The sequence below is a fragment of the Branchiostoma belcheri genome, unplaced genomic scaffold (assembly GCF_001625305.1).
Source record: "Branchiostoma belcheri isolate BF01 breed outbred unplaced genomic scaffold, Haploidv18h27 scaffold155, whole genome shotgun sequence".
Taxonomy (NCBI): Eukaryota; Metazoa; Chordata; class Leptocardii; order Amphioxiformes; family Branchiostomatidae; genus Branchiostoma; species Branchiostoma belcheri.
Window position 1 is genome coordinate 569659 of NW_017802991.1, and position 23726 is coordinate 593384.

Sequence of the window (23726 nt, forward strand, 5' to 3'; positions counted from 1 at the left end):
GTTACTTGGACCTAAGATGCAAACCCAGCATTCTGTGACAAACATCACATATGTTTTGTGGCACCTAAAGTTAGGCTTGTCGCTAATGCCTCTTTCACTACACAATGTATAATTATGCACATCTACGTATATACGTATACAAAATTATGCTCACACCTTTCAATTATATCGCTGTCTAGCTATTTCAGCACTTACAATTCAAAAAGTATAGCAACCCCTATTCTGTAAACAGCAAGAACTAAGAATAAAATTCTAAAAAGCAAGCACGAACCTTGGTTTACTAACTTCCTAAATTGATGTAAAGAAAAAAATCTTATAACTAATTATATCTAATCATTGACATCCCTAATCCCATACCATACACCAACATAGAATCTAAAAAAGTTGTCAACAATCAAAACGTCGCCGTTGACGGGGTTCACATACTCTCATGCGAGACCCAACGCGTCTATATACTAGTATCAAGCAACAACCCTTGCGCATATACGTACCAGGCTGCCACCTGTAGCCTCTACCAGGCTTCGGGAGGCGGCTGAAAAGAGTAGAAATCGGCCAAATAGAGAGATAGCATGCCAGGGGAGTTTGTCTGCTGGGAGAGAAAATTTTGCCGCGATTTCTATTTTTCGAGCCTCCTCCCGAAGCCTGGTAGAGGCTAGCCAGCTGTCCTTCTCAATGTCAATCAGATATTTTCCCTTTCGTTGTTAGGTGGAAATTACCGGCCAATCACGATGCTTCCTGACAGTGAGAGGCGACGTGATTGGTCGGTAACTGATTGGCTCACAAGGACAGGTTGCAAGACGGTACACTACACCCCCATGAAACTCCTTCCTCTTCGCCCCCGCCGTTCTGCTTCGCCCCCGCCCCGTTCTGCTTCGCCCCCGCAAAAAATCTGCTTCGCCCCCGTCGTTCCTCTACGCCCCCGGCGCAATTCTGCTTTGCCCCCGTCCTTCTGCTTAGCCCCCAATGGCGGCACAGCTCACAGTCGACACGAAAATCGTCTGCAAAATAACAATAAAGGCTGTGCCGCCAAATTTAAAGTAGCCCATGCTCCGACAAACATTCTGGACCACCTTTCTGCCAAGTGGCGTTGCACAAATCCTTCCCATTCAAAAGTTTACCCCTTCCTCACGGCCCGTCAGTGGTTCTTACGTTTATAAGTACTGGCGTTTATAAGTACAGCCGTGACTGAAATTTCCCGCCAGTACTTATAAACGTAAGAACCACTGACGGGCCGTGAGGAAGGGGTAAACTTTTGAATGGGAAGGATTTGTGCAACGCCACTTGGCAGAAAGGTGGTCCAGAATGTTTGTCGGAGCATGGGCTACTTTAAATTTGGCGGCACAGCCTTTATTGTTATTTTGCAGACGATTTTCGTGTCGACTGTGAGCTGTGCCGCCATTGGGGGCTAAGCAGAAGGACGGGGGGCAAAGCAGAATTGCGCCGGGGGCGGTAGAGGAACGACGGGGGCGAAGCAGATTTTTTGCGGGGGCGAAGCAGAACGGGGCGGGGGCGAAGCAGAACGGCGGGGGCGAAGAGGAAGGAGTTTCATGGGGGTGCACTAAGACCGTTGCTTGGTACATGCATATACAAGCGGTAGGGCCTAGCATAAGAGGGTGGGATTTAAAGGTTTTTTGATAATCATTACAGCAGATGGAGTGAGTCGCCGCGTCCCCACTCCACGCGCCGCTGAAACGACATGATAGGTCCGGTCGGGTTTCAATCCACAGTGGCCTCTACTACAGTTTACCTAAGCGGCAAAACAAAAAAGACCAAGTGTTGACTTTTGTTGAATTTTGACATTCAATAACGACAATGGTGATAAATTACAATAATATAAGGAGAAGAATGATTCCAATGATAACTTTAGTACATTGCATTTTTACAGGAAGGCTAATTATAAGTATCATAACAAGAACAGTGAATAGAGAATGATAAAACACATGACTGGTGTAATCTACATGCTAATCTCGAGGGGTGAAATAAAAAGGAACATGCATTTACCACACATGGCATGTGGTCAGTTATCGTCATATAATGGGACCTAAAACTATACGTGATGCCATAACCCTTTTCAAGTGAAGTTAAACGTAGCGAAGACCTACCAAATACTTGGACCTCGCACAGAACCAGAATTCGGTTGTTTCCGGGGAGACGCACACCGACGTACCGTCCCCGCATCCCCGGGCACGAGATGCTGATAGACGGCTTACTCACGTCGATTCTATGATCACCGCCGCACTTGGGGTTCTTATCGACAGAGGTAGAATTCCCGATGTGGATGTTGAAGGGGTTGATCCAATATGCTAAGTGGTTCATGCGGATATAGATGATTACCCTGTAGATAGGAAGAAACATTGGAGTTGTGTACATTCGAACATACTAAAATTCACTAACAGTCACTAAAATTGCTAATGGCACAAACAACTGTAAAATGGTTAAAATGACGGTAGTTATAAACAAGCAAGGAGCATAGGGTAGCTGCTTTTGAACTGAAAGAAAAAAAGCATTGCCGCAAAATTAAGAAGCTAATGTCAACTAAATTAGGTTGGTTCAGTAGGACAGTACATTTGAATTACATAACCGGGGGCGTTTCAGCAGACAATTGGGAAAACATCGCAGTTTAAGTAGCACAGTTCAATGCACAGTGAAGAAGTAGCTAGGGCATGGGTGCATGAAAACATCAAAAGGGCAAATGCTAGCTGTTTTGTACCCAGGTGGCTGTTTAGTTACCCCATGTTGAATTTTACATAGACCAACATGTTCACAATATCTCACTACCACATACTGGTACATCCTTGGATAGTCATCACCACCAGAGATGTGTATTTGGTGCTAAAAACCTGTGATTCACGCCTTCACATGTACGTAGAGGCGTGTATCGGCGAATGTGCGATCTCTACCGGTAGAATCGAGTATAAATATCTCTGAGGCCGACCGTTTGGCAGGATAGAATTAGCCATCAACCGGAATAGTCGATTCTACCGGTAGAGATCGTACATTCGCCGATACACGCCTCTACGTACATGTGAAGGCGTGAATCACAGGTTTTTAGCACCAAATACACATCATTTTTTAAAGTTTATATAACCGATGTCCACGTACCTGTCAATCAAATACGGGTGTCCAAGATCCACCCACCAGCTGGGGTAAGGCTCTCCGTTTCCCCCCACGGTATGAGCACAGGTGCTGGTGACCCCGTCTACCGCACGGCCGGCAACGTGATCCGTATATTGGCTGCTTTGGTACGCTGGCTTCCCCAGGGCAAGATTACCTGTCCCAAGCGAGAGGATCATCTTCAGAAGTGTAAAATTTACATCGATATTATTAAATAAAACTTGACGTGTTTACGTTCACTAATCGTACCTTTTCAATGCGAAAATTTGACAGGGAAATACGAAGCTATATATGTGTACTTACGGTAGTCTCTACAGCCGGAGCAAGTGCAGTGAGCGTCCGTGCGTCCACAATATTGAGTATCAGAACAACAGGGATGAGGTCCAAATGGGTTACACCGCCCGGGGTTTGCTGCTTGAGCTGGGAAGTCCTTTCCACAACGCCAATCATCTCTCCAAGGAGCTGCGGTAAAAGGAAACCAAGTCAATACCTATGCACCAACCTATTGTAATTAATCATGTAATAGGCAAATGCAATTGAATGTGTGTGATTTAAACAATAATCATTGTATAGAACGTTCATCTTTGATATAAAATTCAAACTTGTACACAAGCATATGGTGAACTTACACAAGCAAGTGTTGCCATCCGAGCCCACTTTGTTACCAAGTGGGCACGCGGAGACGCAGGTGTTAGTTCCATTTTGGTGGCTGATGACAAAATCCTTACAGGTGCATTCGACGCCATCGGCACCTGGTTTTTGACCGGCTGGGCATTCTGCGACGCACTGGACTTTTTTATCGATTTTGATGGAAAAGTGCTTACACCGGCGGCATTCCGTGTCGAGCTTCGATCCTGGAGAACTTGGAATACATCCTATTTTTGTATAAAAAAATCAATCAATCCTTTGTGTCTGTGTTTGTTTGTTTGTTTCATACAATCAAATGGTGATGACGCAATACCGCTCCACTCAGTCCACAAAGGAGGGATTTTTATCAGAAATATTTCAATAATGACACATGAGCTCACCGTCACACTCGGGATGACAATCTTCTACACAAATCCCGTCCTTCAGTACAGTTCCCCCTGTACATTCCATCTGTCCTGTTGCTCCTCCCTCGATGACTCGGGCGTCCATGATCTCTACGGACTCTTCTCCGCTGCCGAAGGAGTAGAAACGAATGCCCAATGGTGGACTGCGATCATTGTAGACCATGTAGACCAGGCCTTTCTCCTGTAGGCGAAAAACGTATAATAACAATTGCGGTAAAAATCATCTCAGTATACATTATACCAGTACTACTTCACACCGTGACACACACACACACACACACACACACACACACACACACACACACACACACACACACACACACACACACACACACACACACACACACACACACACACACACACACACACACGCACACACACACACACACGAGCGCGCGCACACATAGATAGATGGATGGATAGATACTAAAGATAGATAAGATAGACAGAGAGAGAGAGAGAGATCACTTACGGAAGTGTCCGAGCCGACGCCGTATTTGATGTAGGTTCGCATGTTCTCTGCGTCTTCCTCCAGGCAAATGAAGTAAGGCTGGAACAATTTGGAGTCACCGAGACTTCGGGCATTCTTCGCTCCCTCGTACTTCACCAGCTTCATTCCCTGAGAAAGATATGTTTCACAATTAAGATGATCGAAGATTTCTAACATGAGGACAAAATAACAGAAACACCGAATCCTTTACTAATTCCAAACATTAGAAAAGCCTGACTTGGTTTTAGCTTGGAGGGAATAAATGAATAATGCTGTTACCTTGTAGAGAGCAACGCCTTGATAACTGATCTGGAGATGGTACCAGGTGGAAACGTCCCTCGGAATGGTGGAGAAGACCACAAAAATGTCGCCTGCAGACGCAGCAACGAAGTACAGGCACCTCCCTCCCTCCTCCGCAGGTTTGATCTGGTACGAGTTGGACCACTTCACACTACAGGGAGCCTCAACGATACTTGATAAAGCATCACTGTTAGAAACAATATACCAGCGTTACTTATCAGTACATAATTCATCAAATAACTTAGCCGGATTACAGTCAATAAATTAAATGTATTTCTTTACTTATCATCAATAAAAGTAAGTGAACCAGCCACGATAACATGTTTTTTTTTCTGTGTTACCCATTTTAGATACTATATAATGACATGTATATTTTACAATTGATAATATTGACATATTTGCTATTTACACCATGTATGTTAAGATCGTATTGAGAAGGTGTCAACCAACTTAACAACCTGATATTCATACTGTCTTTCCTCCGATTTCTTCCTGTACTATAGACCGGCATCCATTGATAGAAAAGGACTTCATTTTGAATATTGGCCTAAAATAATAGGCAATAGGCAATGATAGACACGTGCACATAACATACGAAATATTGACCAATCATCTAGATGAGGATGGCGCTGAATTGTTGCTTGGGGAGAATCGGAGGTGGGATTATAATAGGTTGAATTTCAGGTTGACAAATTTACATACCCTTTTGCCTGGGCGTGCTCCAACGGGCTGACATATTCAGCTCTGGCAACAGTCCAGCCTACGTAGCTGCGTCGCAACTGCCCCAGAGCCTGTACAGACAATGTCATGGCAAGCAAATTGCAAGAAATTTATGAAATTTCATCCATTCTACTTTTTTCCAAACCAAAACGTTATGTAGAGTTCGCGACCGGAGTACAATTAAAATCAATCCTACATGTAAACTTTAAGTCTAAACATTCCTTCAACCCAAAATAGACACCAATCGACGTTATCAAGTTCACACAGGCTTTTAAGGAAATTGAAATTGACAGCCTTCAACTTGGATTTCTATGAACAGAATCGGCCGTTTTTGTCAACTGTAGATTGCCTGGCATATACATGAGGAAAGCGTTATTTATCATGGCTTGTTCAGCCACCAGAGAAAGCATCGTCTACTCAGACGGAAGGAGGACGATGGCCAAGCGTATAGATTGTCAAAGGGCAATGGTTACCTGAGTAGAAGCGTCTTGATCTTGTTGGGTGACTACAAACGTCCCGGATGCTTCCTGGTAGGTCATCACAAAACCAAAGCAGGAGACCTGAATGTGGAAATGAACGTGAAAACACACATTCATGTGCGCCCTCCCTATTGTAAATGATTTTATCTAAAACATGGTCAGAGGTTGCATTTATAGCAGTGTATGTAAGCAGCTGTGGAGCTGCTGCTTTGTTACTTACAAAGTATCCAGTTTGTATATCTTTTGTTTTCACCTATAACCCATAAAATAGGTCACGTCATAAAAAATGTAAGGTGATTTATTCCAAAATAATACCACTGGGTCACGCTTTCAGCAGTATGTTGTACGTGTTGATGGTCAACAATATCCTTCTCGTTTTCAGAAAGTACCACTGTGACAATTTTCAAACAAAAACTACCTGCAATTCAGACCGTACAAATGCAGGAGAGGAACCGTTGAAAAAAGGGTTCAAAAACGTATAATTCCAAAACAAATGGACCACGTTTAGGAATACAGCTGCCTTCTACTTCGTGATGTTGTTGTTTGGAAATGTATTGCAACAGGATAGTACCTTTTTGTTGTTGATGTCACCACTTCCACCATTGTCACGGCTGTTGTACATGTGCATTTTAGCACCGGGGGCGTGGCAGTTCCACCTGTTAAAAAAGCGACATGTTTTCACAGCATTGCCGTTGCTCCCATAACTGTTCAACATTAATACATGTAAGCAAAATTGTAAATTAGTCTCAGATAATATTTTCGTATGACATTTGACATATGACAATTGGTTAATATAGGTCACTACCTTTGTCGTGCAAAAACCAAGAAGGCTTCTTTGTCCTTCGAAATGTCGTAGTTGATGCTTTCAGGAAGATCAAAGATGATCTACAGTGGAAACAGGAAAGGAAAGCAATGTTATTGATACCTTTTAGACATAACCCTATAGTCTTCTTATTCTTCTTTTCATCATGACAGACGATCAGTTTAACGTCGATGGGCTCATACATGGGCGGCCAGCCCAGTTTTACTCGTACAGAGTTGTGCAGTAAAAGTAAAAGCAGATGTTTCACAAGGACCGTGTCGTTTTTTGCCTTCTTATTGTCTCATTTTGGACCAGGTCATTTGCCAGTTTTTCATTTTTTGCGCCTTTGCGGAGTGTGTGCCGCCATGCAGTGCGGTTTGGGCAAGGTGCTCCCAGTTGGCACCGATGTGGAAGACCTTCAGATCACGCTTTCAGACATCAATGAAGCGGAGCTTTGCTTGACCCCTTTCGCGCTTGCCATCTGCCAGTATTTGGTACATGGTGTGGTAGACGCGAGTGGTGCCTTTTGAAGATCTCCAAGTTAGAGACCCCACAGATCTTTCTTAGACACTTCATGTGAAAGCTGTTCAGTTTCCTTTCAACATAACGCTACATTAGTGAATGGCATATTTGCCATTCTCTCCTACCTTGTATGTATCTCCGCTGATGAGTTCCATCCATGTGGGGTAGGTAGTTCCTGAAGCACCTCCCTTTACCCCTAAGGCTTCAGAAGTACATCCAGGGTCCCCTCCCTCCAGACGGAAATCCGTGGTGGGCACCGGTCCCTATAAAAACAATAACGTGTTTTCCTACGAGTTTTTACACAGGTACTACAAAGCTAACGAGAAAAAAACGATCCACTCTGATCCTTTTCCGATTATTGTTAACTTCCCAAACTTCCCTGCGTGACAAGGCAAGATCTTATTATTACAGGCTTCATTTTGTGCTCGTAATTAACATTTTTAAAAGGCAAATTGGCTCTATCCCTTAGGAAATTGACTGTATCCCCATGGAATAGAACGGAAGAAAACAAACATTGTTTCATTACTATATGCATTTGGAGAACACAGTCACTTCGTGTCAAAAGACAGGAGCAACAAAAAATTTACTTCTTATCGTTTTTACGTCAACAAAACAAATAACACCCCTCTCCTTCTATGGTCATCAACAATATTTATAGTAGAATCAATTATCCCCCCTAAAAACGTGATTAGCAATAATATACCATAATGCCAACATTATGAAAAAGTTTTAAAAAATTAACAAAGTGGTATGAAAATTACCTCTTCCATGTAAACAGCAATCGCCCTTTCCAGCGCTAGTCGTTTCTTGTCCATTTCTTGTTCAAACTTATCTGCGGATGTGAAGTCACAGTACCTGGGCAAATTTAAAGGCATGGTCAATGTCGTCGATACCTTAGACATCAAAGGCGCTTTAAGGTACTAGAAGATGTGTTAACTCCTAGCAAAAAAATAAATAAAAATCACTATAATGCAAATATATGCCACTGATTAATGTTTTGCTGTCAATGAAAAGTAAATCTTTAGTTTGTAAGCTACAGCTTCATTTTACTCTCTAGGAATATAAGAATTACCGTTTCCCTGTTAATGGTGTCATCTCTCCTTGACTGTTGTTCACCAGCTTGGAGACCTCATAGTACTTCCTTTCTGTGCCTTCCTCGGTCTTGAGGCTGTGGATTTGTTACAATATTAAAATGGTTGTACAACAAGATACATGTACTATATTAAAAATATATAAAAATATATCTATTGAATAATAAGTATCAAGCGATTGATAGTGAGCGCCAAAATATTACCATGACAATGTCTTAAAGCGCCACTGTCTGCACTATCAAGGGGATAAATATAACAAAGAAATTTTGATTTGGCCTACAACGATGACAGCTGTTACCATGTTTGCTTCATGGGACACAACCTGTATATTATCCCAATGTTGACAGTCGTAAGGGATTGTCATGTTGGCAATTAACAGTATACCGTAAAACTCACTCTGCACCGAAGCATCCGTCTGCAGCATCTTTGATGTCAAAAGGGAAGAGAAGTTTGTAGTTCAGGTCCAGCAGTTCTGACATGGTGCCCATGAACATCTCGATGGGTTTGGGGTAGGTGGGGATGGACTTCAGCCACTCGGTGAAGGTGTCCTTGAAGCCGGTTGAGTAAAAGTCAGCGACGATGGAGGCAACTTCCTGGTCGCCCCCTTCCACTGTCACATGGGTGCTGGAAGACTTGGAAGACTGGCTGTAAGACCATATACAGTTATCTTGTAAGTTCATCTGTGTTGGTAGAAGTCATTATGAAACAAGTTTGAATTGTAAGGACCAACACAAAATATTGGACTCACCCAAATTTTCGACTGTACAACTCCAGTCTTTGTGGATTGCTCATTGCTCGACAAAGACTGGATTAATTTTGTACATTGTGTGTACAGTCTAAAATTTGGGTGATTCCAATCTTTTTGTTGGTCAAAGTTCAAACTTGTTTCATAATCATAGACGGTTATTTAACATTCACAAGAAATTCATTGGACAAGTAATTGGGGACATTTAATTTTTTCTTCATGGAACGTTAGTTCATAAGACCAACAATGGTCAATGACATAGTTTTTATCTAAAAAAAAAAAAAAAAACAAGCAAATGTTTTGATAACTGCTACTCACCAAAACGTGAAAGACCATAGCGTCAACTATTAGAAATTTGTAAAACTTCAACTAATGATTATCCTTAAAATCAAAAAGAGAGTTATCTAGAACTAGGTTAGGTCACCGACAAGGAAATTTACCACTGGTTCTGATAGCAAAGTCACACGATATGTAAATACAATCAAGATATCACATGTTACCTTACCCCACAAGAGTATGAAAAAAGGAAACAAAAATGGCTGCCGTACGATGAACCGCTGGACGAGCTCATTCCGGCGTGACCTCCGGCGTTGAAGAAAAGAGAATTGTAAGAAGCCTGGGCCTGAATGGAGAAGTCTTCGAGACTTTCAGTCCTGGAGGCCTCTTGGGTCTTGAACAGCCGGAAGGAACCGCCAAACTTTGCTGACTTGATAAAATGAGTTCCATAGCGGATGATGAACTTTTCTGTAAACAACAAGAAAACAGCAAACGGTTGTTGTAGTGTACAGTCCTCATAATTAGGACTGACTGCATCAAGGACAAATAACCAGCATTAGATACCATCTGATATATTGTACATGATATTCAAGGTTTATTGTAAGAAACCTCGCATATATGACTTATACTTACGAAGCTGTGGCCTTCCGAGGATGAAATTTGTCGGAAGAGACAAGAAGTCTCTCAGGAAGGGCAGACTCAGGGTATCCGGAGAGATTTCATCCAGGAAGATTTCATACCTAGAGGTGAAATGGCAACAGGGGTCAAACTTTCTCGTCAAACAAGGCTATCCTATTACCATTCGTTTTCCCATTTCCCAAGTCAAATTCACACCTGTGTTAGTGTTTATTTGATCGGGATATACAACAATATCATAAATGACCCACTTTTTCCTTGGTGTTAACGTGCCTAACCAGTGACCCATAACCACCCATTAACACCTCGCTCCTCTCACTTGGTGATTATAGGTTAAAGGTCTCAACGATTGCTTGAATTCGATACAAAGCCTGAACTATGCTATATTCGTGTTCTCGCGAGACTAGGTCACTCCGTGAGCAAGATGTACAGTGGACATCGAAAATTTGGAGGTACGTGTTTCTACCTGTCAAAACGAGTCAATGATTGAGGAATATTCTACTAACTGATAATTCTACGTGGCTGATGAACCTCTTCAACGATATGCTATACTTGTTTGAAAAAGATACCTCGATGAAGGTTAGACATTCAGGTAATACGATACGCCAAAAAGCAGTTACTCAAGCAACTGGATATGATTTTGAAAACGTCAGACGTTTCAGCTAGTATCCACTAGCTTTCGTCAGTGACTGAGAGACCAGAAGTAGAATTCAGGTTTATAAGCACAAACTATTGATTGACTTTCTGCTCTCTCAGTCACTGACGAAAGCTAGTGGATACTAGCTGAAACGTCTGACGTTTTCAAAATCATATCCGGTTGCTTGAGTAACTGCTGTTTGGCGTGAAAAAGGTTCAAAATTATTACTTATTAACACCATTTTTGTGCTACTGGTAAATATCATTAATAGTAATAGTAGTGTGTGTATGAGACAGCACACCTACCTTATTACGTTACACTGCATAAGAGACATAAACTTCTGTTTATTGGATGACGTCGACTTCCCATATGCTGACTCAACGGCAGTCTGGACAGAAATTAGATTCATCAATGATCAAGAATATTTGCCTCAGCACAGATTAATCTACAACATATATTTTGACTGTCTTCATTTGGAATTATTAAGAAAGATTATTAAAATGAAATGATATGAACCTGGAAGCCAAATCCAGAGAATGACATTCCAGCTTTCATCTGGAGGGAATGGCGATAAGACTCTCTTGACTCAAAGACGTAGGAGGAGACCTCAGTGTCGAAGATGCCGTGAACATTCATGGTGTCCGGGACATCCTCATCGTGATACCTGAGATGCAGTGAAAAGATTTCCATCAGAAAGAACATGGCAGATATTGTTGCAATGACAAAATGCAGCCTTTTAAGGGTTATATAATCAGTTACCGCACATTTTGTAATATACTATACTTTCTGAATCTTCAAAGTAAAAGAAAGCCTAGTTTAAACATTGCCAAAAGAGTTCTAATATATATTTGTGGCGTCTGTATGTGGCGTTGTGGCGTCTGTGATGAGGTTTTCTGCACTTTTGTGTATGTGTCAATGCATAATATATACATTATGAATATATCACTGAATATATTATACAATAGAACATGAACACAAAACAACCCCCTAACACGTACGTAGCCAGGTTTTTGCAGTTCCGCTGCACGACTGTTTTCTTCCTGGACGTGCTGCTGTAGTCTCCGCGACCATCGAAGCCGACCCCGATGTAGCCACACCCCTCCATCATGTTCTGGGTGACAATATGACGTTAATTGTACAGCGATACGGTCCATCTTTTGTTCTTAGCTCCTTCAACCCCTGCACACTACTCCTTATCACCACAGATAATATTAGGTACTCATCAAAGATGCTGTGCCTACATGGTGGGTCCAGCTTTAAATTTGAATAGCTGCTTTGTAAGAAAATGCATCAAACATTAAAACATGATCTACGTGGTACCAGCAAAACACTTCAAGCTGCTGTGGGAGACAAGGGGCCTGCAACTGGTCATGAACATTTATCACGTATTTATGTAGTTTTTGTTCAAGCTATTTGAAAAACAAAGAACTTACGTAACATGCCGGGATGACGTCCCTGACGTTGTAGCACGGATCTCCTGGTACGTATCCTGTCCCGAAACAGCCGTTCATCAGAGCAGAGCCCATCCCCAAGGGGTAGGAGAACGCCATTGGCTCGGAGCTTTGATCGGGTTCGCTGTCCGTTCTGTACGTGTAGGAATTGTAATTAAGTTGTAATAATACCAGTGCTTAACGCTACTAAGACATAAGCATTTGCAATGTAATGATATAGTTGGGTTTTAGAAATTTAATATACAGATTGCGTATGTTCACGGAGCTTTTTTCCCACATCATTATTGCTGTTCATTGCTCTATTGGGGTAGGGTTACATCTGATATGTCAGATGGGGTAGGGTTACAAGTGATATGTCACCTTGTAATTTTGTTTTATCTGTGTGTGTGTGGAGAGAGAGAGAGAGAGATAAAGAGACAGAGAGAGAATAGCCATACATACATGATAAACCACCATCACATATTTGATCAATCAAATACATACCCGGGGTCCTCCTCAACGTCTACTTTCATGTGCATTCCTGGTGGAGCGAACATGTCATCTTCCACCATACCCTTGTCTGCAACAAAGTCCACCTCAGCCTGCAAAACAACCAACACAGTTGTAATTTTATCCATTTGGACAACATTTAAACCTTGTCGTGCAGAATAACTGAACCCCTTCTGTTAATGCATAAACCATAGAGAATAAACAAGTAAATAAACCAACACACAAAACAAAGTTGAATACATTTCATGACAAGAATAGCATATCTGGCGTGTCTGGAACTGTAGTACCTTTATCTCGTGCTCTCCGCCGCCGCCGCCATCATTATCGTCATCGTCTCCATCTTCATCTTTCTTGTCATGAGAATCTGTAATAATATGCGATTTGAAATACATCATGCAGTGTGTCTCACCAGCAAGCTTTACTAGAAAGGTGTATGAAGGAGTTGTACCAATCAAGGCAATAAACAGTTGCGTTGCTCTTCGTCAAAACACCCGAAGAATTAAAGGATTTATTTAAAGTAACAATTACCCATTATTAATTGACATCTGATCCAAAGCTTTATATATATCTATCTACAATTACTCCTTACATTTTCCAAGTATCTTATCGACCGTTTCCTCAGCCACCTCTTTTTCCACTTCTGCCGTGACCTCAGCCTCGTTTTGCACACTTTGGGCCATGATGTCTGGTCCCATGTTCTTCATACTGCCCAGTTTCTGGATCGTGTCTGTCAGTTCGTCTGCGTCGAAGCTGCTTCCTGATGCTGTAGAGGGTAAAATAGAATAAAGAACCATTCTAGGAACGGCGTCTCTAAAGCCAAAGCAAACTGTCAGCATCGACATTAGGCCAAGTCTGTTAATCGCCAGGAAGTTTGATAGACAAGAGATGAGCCTGGCGTGAGAAGTTACAAATGTAAACGTAGATATATGTGACCAGCTGACTTACAGACAATGTCCCCTGCAAGATTCGCAATGGCCGGGAGGAACCGCTTGTCCTTGGCGTCAGTAGGCGCGTCTTTAGCAGCTGCTGATCGGAGAGCGTCTTGAACAAGTGCGTGGTTTTTCACGTAGGCCGGGGCGTCTTCGGCAGCTGCGGCTCGGAGAGCACCGTTGAGATCATCTGACAATGCTGGGAAATAGAAGCGTACTCGGATGTGAAGAAACATCATAACCCACAGGAGAAAGGTACTTCACTCTCATTAACACACAGATACGGCGGTATTACAAATTGGTACTAATTCTGATGTTGTCATAAGTCCTCATAAGAGGAAAAAAATCCTGTGAATTTTTGAATGTGCTATCCATCAATGTAATACATGCCACTGTGTCCAACAAATAAATCGTGTTTGATATAATATTCTACGTATATCATGAACCATTAATATTTCTTGGTGCTACCTCTTTTTGGTAACGAATCATTACAGTCATGTACTTACATATGGACCTTTTGATGATACGGAGTCCAGGTTTTGACAATACGGTGTCCGGATTCTCCCTTGACACAGTCCCGATGATATACACAGAGACGGCCAAGATCAGCACCAAGGGCAGGCATACCCCAACTGCCTTCTTGTTCTTGAAGAACTATAGAGATAACAAGAGTAGTATGCCATGACAAAACTGCATATCTTTACACAAAAGATATTAATCAAATTGTAAATATTTCTCATTGATCCTATTTGGGATCTGTTTGAGAAGTCAGTTTTTGTCAGAATTCTAGTTGTCACATGCCATGCCAGACGATAGAGGTAAGATATGTCACGTACTGCATAAAATCACGATTTATATGCCTGAAACATTTCACATTAGCTGCCAAATCTTTTCAGTGCAGTCACGCGATGTTGCATAATGTTTGTATTTTCTTTCAAATTCATCGCCGTATGGTTACTAGTGAACGACCAACTAATTATTAAATTAATGAACACAGAGCAGTTTAGTTGATCGTCCAGTAATAACCATACGGCGCTGAATTTGAAAGAAATCTGACAAACATTATGTAACATTGCATGACTGCAGTGAAAAGATTTGGAAGCTAATGTGAAACGTTTCAGACATATGAATCGTGAAACCATGTAGGTGATTCAGAATTGCACAAATATCTAAACAAGGGAGCTGAAAGGTTTTCTTCATTGACAAAAACAGGGCGTTGCTGTAGTCAATGCTACGATTTAACGAATAGTGAGCAAATATAGCAAGTACACAATATAAAGATGCTGAAATGGCGGGGTTTAACGTCAAACGTAACGTCCAGTACCATAATACGAGTAATGAAAACTTAGGCATGCGACAAATGAACTTTTTCCCGCTTGGTTTCTGTACCATGGGGGAATCAGTGACGGACCAATCACAAGGGAATGATAGAGGTCCATGGAGAAATAAGAGAGGAGGGTGATGCATGGTACGATATTTACCAAAAGCGAAGGTGAGTTCATGTCCTGCCCATAAAGCTGCCACAATCAAGCCATAACCTAATAGCTTTGCTGCAAATATTCAATACATTGACACGGACTGATTCTAAGTGTAGATTAAGATCAAGACAGGTGCCGGACCGACAACTATCTGTATCCTGTAGCTACAGTCCATTCAAAAGTGCAAGCAGCAATTACAACGGAAACAACCCCGTTCATAATGCAAATTTATAACTATAAGAAAAACTAGAATTTCAGAAGTGTGGAAAATACACATCACCATCACGTATGTGGATGATACTACACTCTGACACTGTCTTTGTATTCGTCTATTACAATGTTTTTCTAGGGTAGAGAATGGGACAGGACACCCACTGAGCATATACATAGAGGGCAAAGGGACATGTTAGTGTTAACGCTAACAGTAGTAAAATTTATGTCTTCTAACCTTTTGACATACTTGGTTAACAACTGCAAACGCGACAGTACGTAAAGACGGGATCGCCATATATGTCGGTAGTCCCCTGTCTTGACATGTCCTGGGACTTCTACAGAACTTTTCTTCTGGCTTTCTGCGTTTTGCTACCAGATATGTTTCAATGGAACTTACATTGAATTTATATCGAACGTTTTCAAGGCTGTTCCTGTGAATTTCCGCAGTCATTTGTATCAGTGTCTAGGCGTCCCTGATATTTGTGCCACAGGGTTTGGACCGTCTGACCGCAAAAACGACATCAGAATAGTTCGACGGGAAATTGCGCGGCAATCTGCAGGACTACGTCTGTTTCTTTTATGGGCCCTGGATTTTCCTACTCCCTTAGGTAGGTCCTTGTTGTGTTAACGTACGGTGGGGACAGCATGCAGTCTCCTTACTCAAACGCTATGCGTGGAGTATAGCTTGGACAATGGCTGTACCAAGAACACAGATGAGGATTCCAGTTGTCACATAACAGGCGATAGAGGTAAGAAATCTCCGAGTGTACTGCATGTATGAATTTATTAGGGACCAAACAGTATAGTAGTTATTGAGTTTATCACTTACTAGTATCCACGGCGTTAAATTTGATACAAAAACTGGCAAAAAATGCAACATTATTTGACTGAACTGAAAAAGATTTAGGAGCTAATGTAAAATTTGTCAGACATGTGAATCGTGAATCATGTAGGTGATGCGGAATTGCACAAATATCTTAACAATGGAGCTGAATGATGTATTGATGAAAGGGGGCGTTGCTGTGGACAGTGCTACGTTTTACCAAATAGGTCAGGGACAGATATAATGTGCCGAAGTTGCGTAGTCTGTCGTCCAGGCTGGCTGTTCAGTAACCTAGTGACGTTACGTTATTCTATACCTAGTTCACAACAAGACCATCTATTCATCCCTGGAATAGCAAACGTTCACAATATCGCTAGATCATCACTTGCAGAAAGCAACTAAGGCACATTAGGAGTAACATTTTCCCGCATGGTCTCTGGGGGAATCTGGGACGAATCGATCAAAAGGGAACGGTAGAGAGGCATGGAACAAAACAAAGGCTATGATCCCAGGCTATAATCGATGAAAACACGTATAAGGCTCGAGCCGGGACCCGGGATGATTTTAATGGCATAAAATATGAGGCGGAGAAGCAGACCCGTCAACCATCGGGATTCATGCGTGATCTCTGCCGCAAGTGCAACAGCAAAAAGAGCAAATCAATCAGCAAAATAAATAACGGACCATTTGGGAAAGTGACTGGGCCATGTCTGGTGTCACGGACGTTAGAGCCCGATAAGCGTCACTACACGCTCTTCGGACCCCTTCGAAATATTACTAAGGAATATAAGCACGGGTTCAGCACGATCCGCGCGTAATATCTTTTCATTGTTGGTGATTATACGATGCAGTACCGGTGCATTTGCGACGGGTCGATAAAGAAAGGAGCAACAGACTACGATTTAGAAATAGAGAATGGAATGAATGTATAAGTTTCTCACCTCCATTTCACCTCTGGTGCTCTGGCAAAACTTCCCTCGACGACGAAGAGCAGCTCAACGCCAGTCGCAAGTTGTCCTAGACGGATGCGGCGAATCTGGTGTAGAAAGACGGAGGAGCAAAGTTGGTCGTTGTGGGAAACACAGGAACTGGTGTCCGCGCGATGGGCGCGGCGACGGCAGCTGTAACCCAACGATGAACGACACCAGGAATTTAAGAGGAACGGAAAGAAAAGATGGCCTTGATGTGATTCCGTCTAACCAATGGAGGCGCTACACGTCTTGCCATGAGCTCTAAAACCACAATCATACGGTTATTGAAGGAAAGCTTAGAACAAAGAGTATGCATGAGGTGATCAAATTTAACCAATGGCGGTACCACACGTGTTCTGAGCTCTGAAATCACAATCATACGATCATTGAAAAAAATTGGAACAAAAAGTGTCCTTGTGGCGAGCTTGTGTAACCAATGGCGGCACCCAACGTGTGCAATGGGCTCCGAAATCGCAGAGTCAGCTCTGGTGAAGAAAAGGGTGGCCTTGGACCAACCAATAGCAGCACTTCATGTGCCATGTCTGTCATCCTCTTTGAAGCCAATTTAGTGTCACACTTTTTAAAGTGAGATTGCCCCACTTTTTAAAAGAATTATGAGTGTGTTGATTTGCAACGAATAGGTTTCCTCTTCGAGAGGAAACTTGAATCTCCAACTGTTTTCTTTAAATACGAAGCTTGCACTACAAAAGCTTCTCTTCAAGAAAAAAACAGAACAGACTCGACATGATTACGCATTTGCCAAGCAGCAATTGAAGTGCTTACCTATTTACAAGCACACTCAACACAAAGGAAAACTAGTTACGTGCATGTAAGACGCGTGCGATTCTAGATATAAGTATTTGAAACAAACATTCAAGCTCGGAAGACAATGATTTTAAGCTTGTTAGAATTAGAACCTCAAGTTCCTTATAATCTTGTAAGGCACTTGAGATATTTTGACTTGGATAGTATTTAGCTTTTCCGCAACTTCTTCGGCGCTTTCTTTGTGTGGCAATATTTTGTTGACAAGATACCGCACCTGGGAAAAAAGTGAGACAGCAGTTGATATGAAACTTCCTATTTGTCGTCTGCTGTAATACCATGTAACAGGTCGTAGTACGAACTATTACATAGTATCACAACACTTAGGGTCAGTTGGGTTCTGTCTGATATTTGGATGATTATAGTCAATTTCATAGGTACTAACATCCCGACAGGATAAAGTTTCTTTATAGGGGAGTGGACTTTGCCCTTGTTCCTCGTGTTTAAGATTCAGAATAATTGAAATAAACATTTAGATAGTGCGACATCATTTTGGCATAATTTGATATACTATTTACACGCACTTACAAATTTGTCATTAGTTTGCAACTCTACTTGTTTGGATTTTTAAAGCTGTATAAATGCTACTGAGAAGTACAATCATAGACCGTATATATGTAGGCTGTATTTTTCTTGTGTTGTCTGTCAGTAATAGTTTCTTAATCGCATTGTGAGCTTTGGTGAAGAAAATGGTGACCTTGGTCCAACCAATAGCAGCACTACACATGCCATGTCTGTCATCCTCTTTGAAGCCAATTTAGGGTCACTTGCCTCACTTTTTACAGTCACAATAGATTGCCCCACTTTTTGTAAGCATTATGAGTGACTGTGTTGATTTGCAAAGAATTTTTTTTTCTTCGAGAATATATTACATCAACATGCACACTTGTGGTGCAGACAGGGACACATCGTCAGATACATCACTGTCGAGCTTGGGACGGCTTATATGATACATGTACAGTAGGTCAGTAAACCTGCAAACCAGCAAGTTGAGTTACCATCAATTTTTCTTTCCATTTCATGTATTTTGTCACTGGCAGCTAACAATTAATTGGGCGTAAGTATGCCGTGGTCTCTGATACAGGGCTCTCTTTCAGAAGTCTTTACATTGTCTTTGCTGTCAACATCCCTGACATGTACTGTTTTATTGCAACAAGGTCATCATGTCAGGGTCCCTGCTATATAGAGATGTCCTTTGTATTTGCACCGACAGTTGATGTTTAATTGGCTGTAAGTGTTCCATGGTCTCTGATGCAGGACTTGCATTGTCTGTGGTGTCGACATCCTTGACATATAATTTTTTTATTGCAACAAGGTCATCATGTCAGGGTCCCTGGTATAGAGATGTACTGATTCTCCCTTTGTATTCTCACCGACAGTTGATTTTTAAGTTGGCGTCGTAAGTGTGCAGTGGTCTGTGATACAGGACTCTCTGAGTCATGACCCAATCATTTCCAGATCACGAGATATCAAAATCATTTGTTCCGCCGCAGTATCATAACAAGCCGCCAGGGGCCCAAAATCTACTAGTAATCATTTTGAGCTCTCATCAAATTCTATCAAGTATCAAGATAATCCATGTAAGCCTTCTATAGATATGCTGTTGGTACACAAACACACACACACAAACACACAAACACCTGTCTTGACATGTTTATATTAATTTCTATGCTATTCCCTGCTGCTCCAAATTTCTCGTCTACAGTTGCCGATGCCAATACATTTGACATTGATTCAGAACGTTACAGACAGTTTCTAAAGGATTTTTTTCGGTTGATGTACTCTTTGTTTATGCTTCGGCGTAACTGTTTGTTAACGCAACCATTTTACGTAAAGCCATCGCAAGGAATTCTAAGTTATCCATCGATCAAAAATCCTGAATTTAAGGTCACAAAGATGAATTTGTACATCGATTTCATTATGTAATGTTCATGTTGAGTGGAGACGGCGAACATGAGCTGCTTGGATGGCAGTAACGCCTGTAACGTTGAATTATGATCAATTTTTAACAACTTTCGTTGTATTTGAGAATAAGAGAAACATAGAAAGATATTGAATATGTAAATTAGAAATTATTTTGCATAATAAATGAAAAACTTTTTCAGCATTCAGCAATGGTAACTGCCTCGAATTTCATACTTAGGTATTTAAAAGTTAAGTGAATGTGAACATCATTAAACATAACTAATTCAAACAATGACCTCATTTGCATAATTTATAAGGAAATGCTGGAATGGCATTTTTGTTAAGACTGTCTTTTGGTTGAGAATATGATCAACCGATATAATTCATGATAATGAGGATTCTATGTGTATAATCTGGGAAATAATATATATTTTTCAGTCCTAAAAATTAACATTATTTGGCGAAGGTACCTGCACGACAGTGGAACACGATAGTAGTTTCTTTCTACAATATCACGTCTATTATATTATTATTTACAACGTTTTTACAAGATGAAAATCTGTTTTAAGTAACTACTCCACCCTCTTTATCGGCCTCTCTGACAATTTTTCTTCCTCAAGCAAGCACTTGTCTTCTAGAACCATTTCGACGTTTTGACTGTTCGGCTGTATCTTGTAATATAACTAAAAGAAGACACATGGCCGATTTTTATATACCAGAATGCTCATTTATTTTTCCTTTTATTTCTGGAACAGGAGACAAGATAACATCTGCACAATAGGGTAAAGCAAAGATGCAACTGCTCAAGAGAGGGCAACAGCGAGATTGTAGCTTCGAGATTATCAGTACAATTACCTTGAAAAATCGAGGTTTCAGCTTCCTGAGAGAGTGCATGCCCATCATCGAGCTACCAGGTTCCTAAGATATGACGTTAGCGATGTTGCAGCTACCTGAGAGAGTACACCACGAGGTTTCAGCTTCATGATTAGAGTGTATCAGCGAGGTTACAGCTTCATGGGAGAGTGTATCAGCGAGGTTGCAGCTTCAAGAGAGAGAGCATCATTGTGGTTGCAGCTTCAAGAAAGAGTGCTTCAGCGAGGTTGCGACTTCATGGGAGAGTGTATCAGCGAGGTTGCGACTTCATAAAAGAGTGCACCAGCGAGGTTTCAGCTTCATGAGAGAGTGAAGCAGCGAGGTTGCAGCTTCGTAAGAGAGGACAACGGCGAGGTTGCAGCTTCCTCACAGAGAGTACCATCGAGGTAGCAGATATCGCTACGACATTATTGCTCCCTGAGCGAGGGTATCGATGAGAATTCAGCATACCCAAAGAGGGCAATCATCTGGTGACTGATCTTAATAAGTTCTCTTCAGATACAATCAGAGTTAAAGAGAACAGTCAGATACTGATACTTCAACAAAACTCAACAAACAGATATTGTGGCTATTACATACCGATTTAGAGGAATAGAAAAACGGAAGGGCAAGAATTTCAGCTGAAGAACACCATAAGATTTCACACTACATGGCTTCAAAGTTGAACCATTAGGCTAAGAACATTGGCAATACGTGCGACGCCAATCTTTATAGATAGCGCGCTATCTGGCAACGCTGCGAGGATCAGAAGAAACTACAAGCGAAAAGACAAGAGAAATGCCATCCACCGCTAACACCACCGAAGGCGAAAACGTTTCAGGTACAGATGAAGAAGTATCGCCTTCATTCAAAGCAGCGAAAGGCATTTTGCTAACGGTCATGTCAGCCATTGCTTTGTCTCTCGCTGGGGAGTTCACAGCAATAATAAGCAAAGAAGGCCTTCCAATTTTCCAAATGCTTTTCTTAAAGCGATTTATTGAGCTTCTCACACTTATTCCTATCTTAGCATTCTGTCGGCCGAGATTAACGGGTGAAAATAGACGCCAGAATATCATGTTGTTCCTATTTTCGATTTTTGCAAATGCCGTTATGATTGCGTACATGCTTTCTTTTGTCTACACGGTTCCTGGAATCGCGTTTGGTATCATTCAAGGTCTGATGCCTTTCTTCGTAGCCTGTGTCGGGTTTGTGTTCTTGAAGGAATCTCTGTTTCTTGCAGATGTTTGTGGGATTTTCATTAGCGTGTCAGGGGTTGTTCTAGTGGCGGTAGGGAACACACAAGTAGATGGGATGTCCACCAAAGTTTTAGTCTTGTCAATCGTAATTCCGCTAACCGCGTCGTTGGCTTTAGCACCCGATATGGTCTTTATGCGGTACCTGACAGGAACACTAGAGGTTCCGATAGTCACAACTTTGCTCTATCAAGATTTGGTAGGTACAGTGGCATTACTAGCAATAACATATGCGACAGAGACCCCAATCTGGACAATGTCATTGCGTACAGTGTTATATGTAGTAGGACTTGGGGTGACGAAGAGTCTTGGCACCTTTTTGCTCCTTGCAGCCTTGAGATTTGTGAAGGCGTACATCTCAACTACAGTACGCATGTTTGCCATCCCGAGCACTCTGATGCTGGACTACTTCTTTCTGCAGAAAGTACCAAATTCCTTCCATTTGGCAGGCGTGGTCCTGGTGATGTTTGGAATAGTGTTCGTTAGCGTCCAAACATGGCGGATGGAACGTCAGAAGGAACGGAGAGTTGAATTTCTTCAAACACTCCAGTTTGATTCTGATGAATGACATTACGGACATTAACTATTAAAAAAAAATAAGAACAAGGGAGAATTGTGTTTCAAGATTTGTTCTCTTCTATATAGCTTAAGGAACATTATCAGGAGGACCTGAAGGGACACATTTTAAAACGTTTGGGTTTAATTCTAAAGAGAGACAAATGCGTTTTAAAAAAATAAAAAAGGTCGTTATTTGTTTAAAAAAGCCTTTAAAATCAATTATCTTTATCTTAACATCTTTGTACTTACAGATTATTACTTTTACAGAGTAATTTGTGCTGTAATCTTGAACTACATTCTGTGAGCTTGTATCGAATGATCTCCCATACCAAATTTCAGGTCATTCGGTTTTGACACAGAAGCTAAAAATGCACATTTTTGTCCGGAAATGCCAAAAAAATATTTTGTACCATTTTAAAGTGATGTAAGTCAAAAGCATGAATGACATCATTTGGATATTTCTCCATTCGGAGGTCATTCGGATTTAATATTAGGGCACAGGAGCCAAAAATGTACATTTTTGTCCGAAAATAGCCAAAAAGCCCTATTTTTCAGAATTTTTAAGTAGTGTATATCAAAAGCTTGCATGGGGTTTTTGTAGACATATGTCCAAAGTATCCCCATACCAAATTTCAGGTCATTTGGTTTTATGGGCTATGGTTTTATATGTCGCGACAGTATGGGATCCATATACAAAGAAAGACAAACTTTAAGACAAACTGGAAAGGGTAAATAATCAAGCTGCAAGATTCTGTATGAACAGCTATGAAATAGGTGTTAGTGTCATGGAAATAAAAAATAAAAACCTACAGTGGGAGTCACTGGAAGACATAAGAAAATGTCCAGACTATACATGATGTACAAAATGACTAACAAACTGGTGGACGGCCCAACTACTAAGTACCTAATGCCAGCCAAAAAGAGAACAAGAAATAGCCATGCCTTCAAGTACCAGAGTTATCAACAAAATATTGAAGCGTTCAAGAATTCATTCCTCCCTAGAACTATCGCAGAGTGGAACTCGCTGTCACCAAGTACAGTAGGGGCATTGTCATTAGATAGATTTAAACAATGTCTAGAGTTAGAAGTTCAAGGGTTAGGTTTAACAAGTCGATCGG

The 23726-nt window shown here is 41.4% G+C and overlaps 1 protein-coding gene across 1 annotated transcript; it reads right to left on the minus strand.

Moving 5' to 3' along the window:
- Positions 1–1719: 1719 nt before the first annotated feature.
- LOC109465632 lies at positions 1720–22434 on the minus strand. The gene is made up of 28 exons (XM_019763003.1): positions 22366–22434; positions 14240–14387; positions 13853–13932; positions 13750–13798; positions 13394–13567; positions 13092–13168; positions 12799–12896; positions 12298–12448; positions 11863–11975; positions 11444–11528; positions 11170–11255; positions 10225–10331; positions 9864–10059; positions 8967–9215; positions 8241–8334; positions 7605–7742; positions 6961–7040; positions 6727–6811; positions 6150–6236; positions 5659–5747; positions 4936–5143; positions 4639–4785; positions 4143–4347; positions 3717–3989; positions 3418–3576; positions 3103–3271; positions 2103–2335; positions 1720–1747 (listed from the first exon to the last, which is right to left on the minus strand). The coding sequence occupies exons 1-28, from the start codon at positions 22432–22434 to the stop codon at positions 1737–1739; spliced, it is 3660 nt and encodes a 1219-aa protein (XP_019618562.1). The 3' UTR covers positions 1720–1736.
- Positions 22435–23726: the final 1292 nt, after the last annotated feature.

Coding starts and splice junctions, on each gene's coding strand:
- LOC109465632 (XM_019763003.1), bottom strand. CDS start 22,434: ATGGCAAACATGCGTACTGTAGTTGAGATGTACGCCTTCACAAATCTC. Junction 14,388..22,365: donor AGGCTGCAAGGAGCAAAAAG/GTGCCAAGACTC, acceptor TTATCTCTATAG/TTCTTCAAGAACAAGAAGGC. Junction 11,529..11,862: donor AACTGCAAAAACCTGGCTAC/GTACGTGTTAGG, acceptor ACTGCATCTCAG/GTATCACGATGAGGATGTCC.